Raw genomic sequence first — 13,505 nt, forward strand, 5'->3', positions numbered from 1 at the left:
CTCTTTCTTCGTTGCTGCATTGTGAGGACATATTCTCTTCCCATCCGTCTTCGCTGTTATGTCTCAGAAGGTTCTATTAAAAAGAATGTACCCAGTGTGGTACTCTGATGAGCTCCTCCTTTGTCTCTTCTGCCTGAATGGGGGCCATAATGTGGCCACATATGAAATCTATTTCCAGTTCACCCCAAAAGTGCACTCCAATTGAGTGGTGTGGCTAAAGACAAGCATCTGGGAGAAGTCACTTTTCTGTTCTAACAGCTCAGCAGCAAAAATATCTGCCTCAACTAAGCATTCCCAGTTTCTACTGTCAAAGTCTCTGGCCAGAACCAAGCAGTTTGGAAGTGCTTCAGCTCCTATGGTTCCAGGGACAAAACAGAAGTCTTGGTCCCAATCACCCACATTATTTACTAAATGCTGTACATCAGAACCACCTTTAAAAGCCCATTCGAAGGGGACAGCATACGAAGTCGTATTGGTCCCACTCCAAGATGTCCCTGGAGTTGGCTGTGTTTTTTGGTTCCATCTGTACTACTTTAGATTGTGGCTCAATGAAGAAAATTCTCCCCTTTGTGAATTCCTTCTTCACATGCCTCTTCCCTAGCTTTTTTATATTCAAAAGGGAAGATAGAGCCTGGCCAAAGTGTAATGGCAGTCCCAATGGTAAGCTGTCTATTAGAACCACCTTCTCCAGCCTCTACTGACTCCTCCATGGCAAAATAATTATTACTTTCCATCTCCTTGACTGAAGAAGTGGGGTGATTGGCAACAGTCAGTACATTCGGAACTGAAGCTTTCAACCTGTGGGAATAAAGAGGTTGCAGGACCCCTGATGTGGTACCATTTTGCGATGCCTGTCCCCAACTCATCATGAGACATTCCGATTCTGAAGAAGAGGCCTGGCTTTACCAGGCCAGGTTATGGAGTCGTAAGACAACTGTGCTGCCAACAGGGAGATGGTATAGCTGGTTTTTCTAGCTTATATGGACAGTGGGGATGGGCTGGAACAGGCTCAAAAGACAGAGCAGTTCTACCTACAAATTGAGCTGCTGCAGAAAAAATAGGTTGAAAGCATATGTCACACTCAAAATTCAAGGTCAGGGCAGGCAAAATTTCGTTAAATCTGGTAACAGTCCAGGAGTTGGGTCAGGTAGTATTCAGCAGACTTATTAGTCCAATCTGAGGTCAGAATAGGTATTAATCAGCCAGAGCAGGTTAACCACTAGCACCAATAACAAAGGAAACACACATGGTGCCCCCGCAAAGCCTGAACTTTTTTTTGCAGTCTTTATAGGCAAGTGCTGTGCTGGTTTTAGGTCTGCAATTACTTATGCTCCAGTTGCCCGTGTGTCAAGTTTCTTCTTGTGATAAGGTACTCAAGTGTCCTAATTGGTCCTTGTATTGTGGCGCAAGCTAAGCCTTGTGTCTCTTATCCCTACGTTAACTTCTTTGTTCCAGGGGCTACTGGGTTTCTGATGAATTACTTTCCATTTCCTCTTCCCACTTGATGGTAGGAACGCTATCCTCACTTAGACCCATTATGCACGGGGGTTTTAGCGCACATTCGGGGTGGAATGGCGGCGACTAAAATCACGGATAACGCACGGAGCCGGCTGCAACCGGCTACAGCTTCGGTGCATGCCGCCGAAAAAGCCGCGTCAGTGAAACGCGGAAGAAAGCGCAGCTTCTGGGTGAGCGGGGCGCAACCAGAAGCGGCGCCCGGATCGGCGCGTGCATAATCGGTTACTCTGGGTTTTGCCGCCGTCGCGCCCCGCCCCGTGTATAACCGGTATGCGTCGCGTCTTCCCCCTCCGCGTTTTCCATGTGACCCGAAATCGCCGTTTCGGCGGCCGTGCATAATGGGCCTTACAGATCGTATTTTGTCAGGTTGTTCGCTGTCAGGATTGCTGCCTGTGTCAGAAGCTTGCTTCTGGTATTTTTCATTCATCCTTCATAGGGTGCTTCTCATATAGAGGGCTTACTCATGACAGCAGTCTCCCCATTGGTCCCAGGTTCAGACCTTCCATCACAGGGCTGTCTAAACCATAGCTCTCCAGATGTCCATGGACAACAATTGCCATGAGCCCCTGTTGGGGATCCTGATCTGATTTCACCTAATGAAGATTTAAAGTTCTATGCTGAACTTTACATTTGTATTGAACTTCATTTTATTCAGTTTAGCCTACTTCTCAAGCCTATCAAGATCATCCTGTATTCTGTTGCTGTCTTCAGTTGTGTTGGCTACCAGTTTAGTATCATCTGCAAATTTAATAAATATCCCCTCTAATCCCTCATCCAAATCATTTATAAATATGTTGAACAACACAGGCCCCAGGACAGATCCTTGGGGTACTCCACTTGTCACTCTTTTCCAAGAAGATGCTGAACCATTAACAAGTACCCTCTGCGTACGATTTGTCAACCAGTTATTGATCCACCTGACAGAATTAGGATCCCTACCGCATTTTACCAACTTGTGAACAAGTATATCATGTGGAACCTTATCAAAAGTTTTTTGAAGAGATAGTTAACTTTTCCCTACCACAAACCCCTATTGTATTGAAATAGTCCTTGTCATATCTCAGCTCATGCAGGCCCGATTTGAGCCACTTGGGTTATGCAGTTTGCAACTCCTGTCTTGCAAGGTCACGTTTTTGGTCCCAGTTAGCTTAACCAGAATTGAAAAGGAACTGGCAGCTTTGAGAGCTGACCATCCATTTATTACTTTTCAGGCCAAGGTAGTTTCTAATTTCCATCTGTTTTCTTCTGGGTTTTTTCCCAACCCTCACTTTAGGCATGGAAGGAACTCTACACTTCTTAGATGTTAAGATATCTTTATTATTTTACCTAGACTGAACAAGGGATTTTGGCAGTCCCCAAGTTGTATGCTACTTATTTTTTTAAGGTGCTGGTAAATCAGCTTTTACTGAAGTTTGCATAGAACAGGTTGTATGCTGCTTATGAGTGTACATTTGGCTAAAGCTAAAGTTATTATTTGTGCTGATTACAGATTCTCTGATCTGGTCAGCTTCTGGTATAGCTAAGCCTGAAAACCAATTTTTTCAGCTTTTATTCAGGGATATTCAGCTATACTGATCAGGTGGGGTCACATGGAGCTCTCAGTGTATCTTATTCGCCTGCAAGTCTTTTGTAGATCTCTTGTTAATGTATCTTATTCTCCATATCAGGGGTAGTCAAACTGCGGCCCTCCAGATGTCCATGGACTACAATTCCCAGGAGCCCCCTGCCAGTGAATGCTGGCAGGGGGCTCCTGGGAATTGTAGTTCATGGACATCTGGAGGGCCGCAGTTTGACTACCCCTGCTCCATATGGTCCCATCTGCAGATACCTACATTTGCTAACTAGGGCCATATAAAGCAAACAGAAATATTTCAGCAAACCCAAGCACATTCAGGCAACACTTCTCTGTCAGCCCAGCACAAGTGGATGGCGGAGGAGGAGAGAGAGCTGCGGTTTCATGAACCCGATAAGCAGAGACAGCAGAACCTCCAAGTGAGTTGAGGAGGAGAGCGTGCAAGTTATTATTCCTCCTCCTGATTTCTGCAAAGTGAGGGTCAGAGCAGCTGTGAAGGCAAGCAGAGAGAGAGGGGACTGAGTAAGGGATGGGCAGGCAGGCTGGTGGGGAGAGGGATACGCAAGCAGGCCATGAGGTGGGGAGGGGCAATGGATGGTCATCAGCAAGAAAGAGCAGGTAAGCAAGTGTGCAAGGAGAAATGGAGAACTCAGTGTGTGTTGGCATATGGGGAGGAAGGTAGCACAGCATAAGGGGTGAGTGAGATTACCCCCTGCAAGTTTTTTCTTGGATCTCTGTGGAATTGTTGCCACATGGAAAGAACAGAAGCCCAAGATACTGCTGCTTCTTGAGCTAGCAGAAGTGGGAGTTCTGTATGTAAATAAGCAAGGAGGGGGACTGAGATTCTTTCCTGTGAATGCTGTGGTTCTTGCTCATGTTGCTATATTATCTATCTTACAGTTGTGAGATAAACAATTCTAGGAAATCAACTTTGGAGTCTGCTTTTAAGTTTCTACTAATAGACTTTATGGATTCAAAAATGAAGCTGTAAACATGGGGTTCGCTGTCTGGTTCCCTTCTAAACACTTCTATTTTTCTAAATCAATTTCATATTCATATCTGTGTTTCACAGAACTCTTGTTTTTTAAAATCTGAAATCTTTTGGTTTCTTCAGGAGCCAATGAAGTCTAGGGCACCACAGCTGCACTTGGAATATCGATTCTACAAACAATTAGGATCTGGAGGTAAGTATCATTGTTACAATTAGTTATAGTCAGAATTAAAAAGTGTTAAGAAAGGACTGGTAAATTACATATCATTGTATAGTAAAATATTGTTTTATAAAAATAGTTTTTAAATGAATATTTGTGGGTTATGTCTCATTTTTATCAGTTTAATGCCTTGGTATAAACTAGTGATCATAAGTACATGACAGAAACTAAAGATCATTCTTTGCTTACCAGTGTATAATTAGCTCTCTAACTAAGATAAGCATTGGTCTGGAACACTATGAAGAATAAAACCTGTTCTTCACAATATTGTAGACCAGTGCTTACCTTGAAAGCATGTGTCTGTTATCGGGTGATAGTTAAAGCCGTTTGCAAGAGTTAAGCAACTTTTCTCCTGTGTTCCCCTTTCTAGGACCCTTTGTTGAGTTGAAGGGACCAATGGGCTATTAATGGATGTGGCTGCAAGATAGTGTGCAGTTTGGACTTATATGAATGGTATCAAATGTTATTGAGACCCAAGCTGAATAGAATTTATTTAGGTAATTGGTGTCCTTAGAATATACTGCCCTTGTGGCCTACAAATTGAACTGATTGGGCTGTCTCTTACATATGTGTTGTGTCACTGCAAAACAGTGTTGTGTGCAGTGTCCTCTGAGAACGTTAGACAGTTCTGCTGTTTAGCTGTTTAATAACTTGTTACCCCAGCAGGCTGAGGAGCCCTGACTAAAACCTTAGAAGTTAAGCAGGTCATGGTTAGTACTTTGATGGTAAACCACCAAAGAAGACTGGGGTTGGTATTAATTAATTAATTAATTCATTCATTCATTCATTCATTGTGGAGGCAGACATCTCATAGTCCTTCTGAAAAGAGAGCTTCTAATGCAGAATACAGTAGCTGGTATGTTTAGATACAGTATAATTCAAGTTAATAATCTTTTTCATATAGAATATCATAAAGTGGCTTGTGTAGATGATCAGATTGGACATTTGATCAGACAAAATGATCAAGTATTAAAGTATTCAGAACCTAGGGAAGTTTATTTCTGAGACTGCAGATTATTCTGCAAAAATTAATAGGTATCCAGGTCAAGCCAGCAATGAGGAGGGAGCAAAGTTATCATTCCTTTCTCTTTCATCTGCAGCAGACATTTACTGTTCATGACTGTTAGTTCATGTGATCCCAGTAGTTGCAGTCTTCAGTTGAGGTCAGGGTGCGGGAGATCAGTTGGGCCCCTCTAGACTAGCAGTGGAAGCAACACTCATAAGCTGTCCCTTGAGGCACAGGGAGGGGATATTGTCAGTTGAAAGGGAAGGGGGATAGTTCTGCCGCCCGAATATTTGTTTTAATAGGAGATCGGGGTTTTAATGTATTTATGTGGGGTATTGTTTTATGTAACCCATTGTAAGATGGCTTGACTGATAGTGGCGGGTAATGAATGTAAATAATAATGATAATAAATAATAATAATAAATAGTTTCCCTGATCCCAGTAATCAGGCAGGGATGAAACCATGGCAAAGGTCCAGAATCCTTGCACCCTCGGATTACCGGACCCAACTCAATAAAGTTAATTTTTAAACACTGTGATTAATTATTTTAACAGTTTAGATCTTGCATAAATGTAAAAGATTCACATTCTCTGTGTCTTGGATCACCAGCAGCCAGCCTCCTGTGCCCAATCTCCACCCTGTTGTCTCTTAGTGTCCTTGCAGATAATCCCACTGCTCCTGGGGACCACCCATGTTGGGGACCACCCATGTTGGGAACCACTGGATTAGGCTCTGCTGGTTTACATTCAAATTTATCAAATAGTAGGGGGTTTATTATACAGAAAAATTAGAAAAACAGAGCACAAGAAGACACAATACTGTCTTAAATTCGAGACAAGGAAAATGACAAAGATGAAAAAGAAAGGGTTGAGAAGATGGGGGTGGGGGAAAACCGGAAGAATGTGTGTACATTCTTATGACAAAACATTTTGCAGTTCATCTGAAATAAGGTGATGAAGAAAGAATTCTGCATAATATTTGGGAAGGCATTCCAGAGCCTTGGGCCACCTGCACTAAAGGCCGTGGTCTCCATAACTAACTGAGGTTCTTGCCTCTTAGAAGAGGGCTTCACCTGCTGAATTTAGAGTTGTCAACAAGGTGGGAAAAAATTTCCTGCCCTTTTAATAGATGTTTGACTTGTGGAAATGGCTGTTGATGCTTTTTGTAGCTTGGAAGTAAATTACATCTCCCATTACTCCTGTCTTTAAAGGACAACACATTTTCTGTATTCCAGTTGGCAACCCTGTTTAAAACTGATAGGTGATGTTAAGCTTGCTTAATATGGAAGAAAAAATGTATTTAGTATAGATTATTATGGGTTTCTTAATAATTTTTGAACTGGCTGCTACATCCAAAGAAAATTTTTCAATCCCAAAAGCAATGAACCTATTTTTAATAGTCTGCTTTACATTGATGCTCTGAATTTAGTAAGGCAGATGTTTGGAGCAACTGACAGCATTCTTTGGATGACATTTGTCATTGGGGAGGTTTACATTCTGAGTTTTGTAGAAAGGTATAGCTATGTATTCAATATTCCAATTTATTTTTATAGCTCAATGAAGAAGATTAGGGAGTCAAATCACACAGCAAACAGATGTGCATGTCAGACTGTTCATTAAAAGCAGCTCAAGCCTATCTGTGACATCATTAATATTATCATTCTAGGCATTTGTATCTGGTGGATGGACTTCAATTAAGTATATGAACTCAGTTACTATTTGAGTTACTTGGAATTATAGAAGCATCTGGTCTACCAATCTGTTCCTTTTGTAGAAGTATACTACCATGTTTTAACTCTTATGCCCATGGTGTTAAAGTTACAGTTTTGACCTTTTGCCAATTCTACTTCATATTAGCCAATAACATTTAGGGACATCAGGCCTAGGGTATGAGGTTTAGTCAGGAAGTTTACAGGAGAATCAGTCTCTTGGAGCTGATGTTATCTCATTGTTTGGTCACAGTGAAAATTATGTTTCACTCTCAAGATCACACAGCACCTCTCATTTTGAGCAGGAAGTAGGAGAGGAAACATCTGAACTGAGTTCATGTGCTGAGAGGTTTTATATCTATTAGGCTTTCAATACTAATATTCCAGCACATAGTTGCAATTGAAATTTGAGTATTGTTGAATGATAAATATTAGCAAAGTAATGTGCTAGATACCCAAACATATCAAGTTGTATACTTGTGTGTGCATATTTTTTTCTATCAAGTCACTGTATATAACTACCGACCTACTAAACTAGTATAGCAAATTAAACCACAGTTTAAATCAGCATCCTTCTAAAATTACAGGATACTCTTGAGAAAACCCCAAAGCCCTAATAGTTCAGTACAATATTTCATAGCTACTGTGAGAGGGAAAAGAGAACTTTGAATATTTTTTTAAATTACTGCTTTCCTGAAAGTCGGCGGTATTTTCCAGAAGAACTTTGATGGTAATGAAGCCTATGAAAATAGTTTTGCAAGATGGATGTAAACCTTAAACATAATTTAGCTGACAAGTAGCATAGACTTTGTGCTTAACTATGTAAGTTTAAAGGCATTGAAGCTAATGTTATTTTTCATTTTTTTCCTAGATGGAATACCTCAGGTTTACTATTTTGGCCCTTGTGGCAAATATAATGCCATGGTGCTGGAACTACTGGGACCTAGTTTGGAAGATTTATTTGACTTGTGTGATAGGACTTTTTCTCTGAAAACTGTTCTTATGATAGCCATACAGTTGGTAAGTTATTTTTAATGGTCTTCAATTCAACATTAGCTAGATATTCTGTGAGTTTATGCCAAAAGACATGATATGCTATCATTTTAAATTATTTCAGAATTGTTCTTCCCTGTACTTCTTAATTTTATATCGATACTTGAAGATACTTCATGAAGAAAATGTTTGTACTTTCATAAATTCAAATGCTGAACACATAGGAGAGTTTTTAGTAGGAAATTGAAAAGTTGCTTAATTGCTTAATTTTGTTGCAGTCAGTCAGAATTTAATCTGCTAATCCCTAATTCCCATACTGCCTTAAATTGCTGTTGCCTAATAAGACCTGTGAGTATTCTGCAAATCTGCACTTGCTTAAGTGGAGAAGCTAGTAGGGTGTAAAGAATGCAGCCTTTTGAAAAGTCATACATTGATATAGCAGGCAGATTATATAGATATCTGAATTGAGCTTTTCCAGGCTCATTATTCTGGTTTTCTATCAGTCCATCAAATAAATGTGTGTTAGAATAATCAGTGATTGTTACAGTTTTCCAGGGCTTGCTTTTTGTTAGGTGGGTATATTATTCTCCCCCCACCCACCCAGTGGCTTCCCTATAACATATATGGCCAAATTTAGTATTTGAGGGAAGAGAGAACAGAATAAAAATATATTATTGTAATAGGATTGCATAACGATCACATATTCTTTTTACTAGGGATGTAATATACTAAGGATTACATTCACAATAAGTAGATAATTACTAGGGATGTGATTTGATGACAAAAAAGCCTAAGATGATAAGCAGTGATCTGATAGGTTCAAAGCTCAAACTTTATCTCTGTCACAAACTGACAGATCTGTTGTATCTTAACCACTGTTGTATCTTAACCATTCCCACCTGCTATGTAGGCCTAATAATATTGACATTTTTCAGGATGGTTGTATACAAAAAGTGCATATAAATGTTCATGATTATGGCCTATACTATTGTAGCCTAAATCAAAATATTAAGGTTTAATAAGAGGTAAACTGTCTGTCTGAGGTAAACTTCCCTTTTTAATTTGTCACATAATACTTCCCTTCCAGATAAAAAATGTAGTATTACTTAATTTTTCTTTTGTTACTACAGTCCTGTTCATTTTTAAAAACACTTATTTTCTGTTTAATAGATTTCTCGAATGGAATATGTTCATTCAAAGAATTTAATATACAGAGATGTAAAACCTGAAAACTTCTTAATAGGACGACCAGGAAACAAAACTCAACAAATTATTCATATTATAGATTTTGGTTTGGCAAAAGAATATATAGATCCAGAGACAAAGAAGCACATACCATACCGAGAACACAAAAGCCTTACAGGAACTGCTAGATACATGAGTATAAATACCCATTTAGGAAAAGGTATGTGTTCAAATTTAGCAGATTTGCAAGCTTTATGTGAACTATACTGTGGTAGACACTAATCACTTTTACAGAATATAATTTTTATTGAAAAATTTTGTGTCATAGATTTAGATACTTATCCCAGTAGGAACACTGCTATGAAATGTTTTTATAAATGACTACTGATTTTTCATTTTTGTGGACTATTTCACAAGGAGTTTTATTTATGACAATATATATCTTTTAAAAACCTCACCTGCATAGTTCATTCCTATACTCAATCATGTCATAGTGTTAGATATTGCCAAGGGCCAAAAAAAAACAACACATTTTCAGTTGCTTTGCCTGTGTTTGAGTTCCTTTGCAGCACAATTGGACTGCATACAAGTTTTGACACAGTCATAATGAGGCCATAGCATTCTGTAGTCTTATCCATCATTGTTTGAATTTCAGAGACACAGATACAAATAGTTGGCTCAGATGTAATGAAAACCTTTGGTTCACTACTTGAATGGTTCTTAGAGATCCTTAGGTTTGGAATACTGTGTTGATGGAAAGAGAACAAACCCTAGTTTGTGGCTAAGACTTAATAACTATCTTTGGAATTATCCAGTTTAGGAGTTAAGTCATGATATCTGTGGTGCCATGAGGAATAGATGGAGAGCCAGTTTGGTGTAGTGGTTAGGAGTGTGGACTTCTAATCTGGCATGCCGGGTTCGATTCTGCGCTCCCCCACATGCAATCAGCTGGGTGACCTTGGGCTCACCACGGCACTGATAAAACTGTTCTGACCGAGCAGTGATATCAGGGCTCTCTCAGCCTCACCCACCCCACAGGGTGTTTGTTGTGGGTAGAGGAATGGGAAGGCGACTGTAAGCCTATTTGAGCCTCCTTTGGGTAGGGAAAAGCGGCATATAAGAACCAACTCTTCTTCTTCTTCTTATGATACTGTATGGATGAATATCATCATCATACCACATAAAATGTACATGGTCCTTCTGACAACATGCCAGCCCTCTGATAGGCCCTTGGGGTAGGCCCTCTCACTGAGGACCAATCAGAGGGCCAGCACGTTCTCCCCCAGCCTCTGATTGGCCCTCAGTGGGAGGGCTGTCTCCCTTAACAGCTAATCAGAGGGCCAGTATGTCATTGGGAGGATGGCCCTGTCCTCTCCTGAGGCCTTGCACCTTGTGGCAGCATTCTCAGCAACTGCACACCAGGCAGGTAAATCCCTCCTTGCCACTGTGGGAGGACAGCCCAGGCCAGCTGCCTAGAGTATGTGAAACATTCCTGCAAGTGAATTGCTGCGCTGGCAACTATCTCATCCCAAGACCAGGGAATGTAAACTCAAAATTCCATTACACATCACTACCATCACCTTGCAGTCACATTGTCCCAAATGAAATAAATTGTGAGGAATGGTGGAATGTTTCACACTTGTATGGAGACAGATGGGGCCAGCAGCAAATGGTGGGGTGGAAGCCGTTGATCACTGACATAGACAGTTGTATTTCTCCTATGTTTTTGTGAACTACAACTGAATTTGAGGGGACTGATTGGCTGTTTTGGCAAAGAATCCTATGGCTGTAGTTGGATGTGACACAGTTTACTAATTTAACAGATTGAATTTTTGCTTTATATTACCACTGTCATGATGGTAGTTCATAGTCTGAGGAAGAGTGCCTGCACTCGAAAGCTCACACCTTGAATAAATCTTTGTTGGTCTTAAAGGACTCTGATTTTATTGTGCTACTTCAGACCAACATGGCAAAACATTTGAATCTGCTAACCCTCTGTAACTTTCTTTAATTTCTATCCTATGTGAGATGCACTCTGATCCCTCTACTTTTCAGAAGTCAAGGAAAAAGCAACCAGTATTATAGCCGTTGCTCTTTATGTACATATGCTAATAATGCTTCCTACTTACCTTAATTCAGTTTTCATGAAATTGTCCCCTGTTAAAAAGGCTATAGGGCATAGATTTCTAAGAGGCACAAGAGGAACTAGTCCAGGATCGACCAGGGTGGCAGGAAATGAGAGCTCCCAGCCACGAGAACCCAAGCCTCAGTAGCAGGCTGGCTTAAAAAATCAGTATTTTTTTATTTGGGTCTATTGGATTCTCTCTCTCCCCCCCCCCCCCCCCCGCTTTCCTGTATTTCCGAAAAATCACAGATCTGGGATTTTTTTCAGAAATATTAAAGGGGGTGGGTGGGAAAGGGTCAAGTAGACCCAAATAGGAAAATACTTATTTTGTTTTTTTGCACACCTATATGGGCCACCTTTAGAATACAGCCATGAAATGATACATAATTTTTCCTGAAAGTAGCATACATAAATCTATCATTACTATCCTGCTGTCTTCCAGATACTAAAATTATATTCTACCTTTTGGATTTGCATCTTTAAATCATAAAAAGAGGACTCGATTCTGAAGATGATAAGATGGCCTAGTTCTTTTCAGGAGGGGGTGGGTGAAGGAGGAGGTGGATTTTAAAAATTACTTATATAACTTTTGGGTACTTGGTGGTTAATATGTTCAATTTACCTTTTCAGAGCAAAGTAGAAGAGATGATTTGGAAGCTTTAGGTCATATGTTCATGTATTTTTTAAGAGGCAGCCTTCCATGGCAGGGTTTAAAGGTAGGGTATCAATTCTTTGAAATTCTTCTGGTTTCCTCAAATATTACTATTCTGTAAAGTGCTTCTGAACCAGTCAATTTAATGTCTCTTCAAACTCAGGCAGATACTTTGAAAGAACGGTATCAGAAAATTGGTGACACAAAGAGAGCAACTCCTATAGAAGTACTGTGTGAAAATTTTCCAGGTAAATCCATATTACTTAAATACATATTATATAGGCCCATTTCTAGTTTGAATTGATCACTGAGGGACATTCAAATTGGCCCCCTTTGTGCTGTCAGTCACATGTCTGTTTCTCATCAGCATCATCTTGATCAAATTACCATTAAAATATTAGCAGGAGGGAGGTAGTGTTTCTTTTTTCTTACACATATTTTTCTTTACTTGCTGTTTAAGAAGTTGTGAGTCTTCTGTACTCACTTTATTATCTATATATATAAAAAGCCAATTGCTCTCTTGCTCAGGATTCCACACCTTCAGGCTTGCTGTGAAGGGAGCCTCTTAACAGCCCCTGACTGAGGCGAGTGATGTGTTTCCAGGAGCAACACAGGGGAGTCTGGGCATGAGCATGCATCCCTTTTAAGGGTGGGAAACTTTCCGTTCTGCCTAATAGCTGGATGACAGGGAGGCCACAGAAAAAAACCCTTCTTACTTGAAATACTGCTATGGCCAGCCTCGCTGCTCAAGGACAGATGCAGCCAAGCCATGCATGTCTCTTCTCTGCAATTCTCTAACATTTGAGGCTTACCTTGCAAGATGGTTGTGCAGATGAAACTGGACGCTGTTGCAGAGGTTCTTTTGCTTCCTGTTTTATCTGCACATCAACCTTGTGCAGTAGACCTCAAGTGTTTCCTCTACACAACAACCTGCATGGGATGCCTTAAATGTTTCTTCTACACAACAACCCTGTCCACCCTCCAAAGCAGCCATTTTCGCCTGGGAGCTAATCTTTATAATCTAGAGATGAGCTGTAATTCTAGGAGCTCTCTGGGCCCTACCTGGAATTTGGCTACCCCTGGATTGGAAATATTCCTGGAGGCTTGAAGGAGGGCTGTAAAATGGTACAGTGCCTCTGCATCTACCCTCAAAAGTAGCCATTTTTACCTGCAGAGCTGATTATTATAATCTAGAGATGAGCAGCAATAGTAGAGATTCTGGTAGAGGCATGCAGGCTGAGGTTGGGGTGGAGTGGAGTGGTACAGCTGTGTCCATGTGGGCTATGAGCTTTGGCCAACCCTTAACAGCAACTGTTTGCATTTTGTGGCACAAACAGACAGACCAACATGGCTTCTGCAAGTTTAGAAAGTGCAAGAAGATCTAAATAAAGAATATTTACAGCCTGAAACAAGTAAATTATTATTATTATTATTATTATTATTATTATTATTAGATTTATTTCCTGCCACTCCCTTGCGGCTCGTGGCGGGTAACAGCGTCCCAGAATCCCTATTCAAACCCCATTAAAACAA

At 40.4% G+C, this 13,505-nt stretch overlaps 1 protein-coding gene across 10 annotated transcripts in view; it reads left to right on the top strand.

The window, feature by feature from the left end:
• The window catches only part of CSNK1G3 (casein kinase 1 gamma 3), a 95,499-nt gene that overhangs the window by 53,357 nt on the left and 28,637 nt on the right, over positions 1–13,505 (top strand). For 9 of the 10 annotated variants that reach the window (XM_077344423.1, XM_077344426.1, XM_077344419.1 and 6 more), the window contains 5 exons: positions 4,206–4,275; positions 7,889–8,037; positions 9,181–9,415; positions 11,951–12,036; positions 12,136–12,220. In XM_077344423.1, coding sequence (XP_077200538.1) covers positions 4,206–4,275; positions 7,889–8,037; positions 9,181–9,415; positions 11,951–12,036; positions 12,136–12,220 — 625 coding nt within the window. Of the gene's footprint in view, positions 1–4,205; positions 4,276–4,663; positions 4,800–7,888; positions 8,038–9,180; positions 9,416–11,950; positions 12,037–12,135; positions 12,221–13,505 lie in introns of those variants that run through there. The other variant, XM_077344429.1, reaches the window with a different exon arrangement.

This window comes from Paroedura picta, chromosome 7 (genome assembly GCF_049243985.1).
Source record: "Paroedura picta isolate Pp20150507F chromosome 7, Ppicta_v3.0, whole genome shotgun sequence".
NCBI classification, from domain to species: Eukaryota; Metazoa; Chordata; class Lepidosauria; order Squamata; family Gekkonidae; genus Paroedura; species Paroedura picta.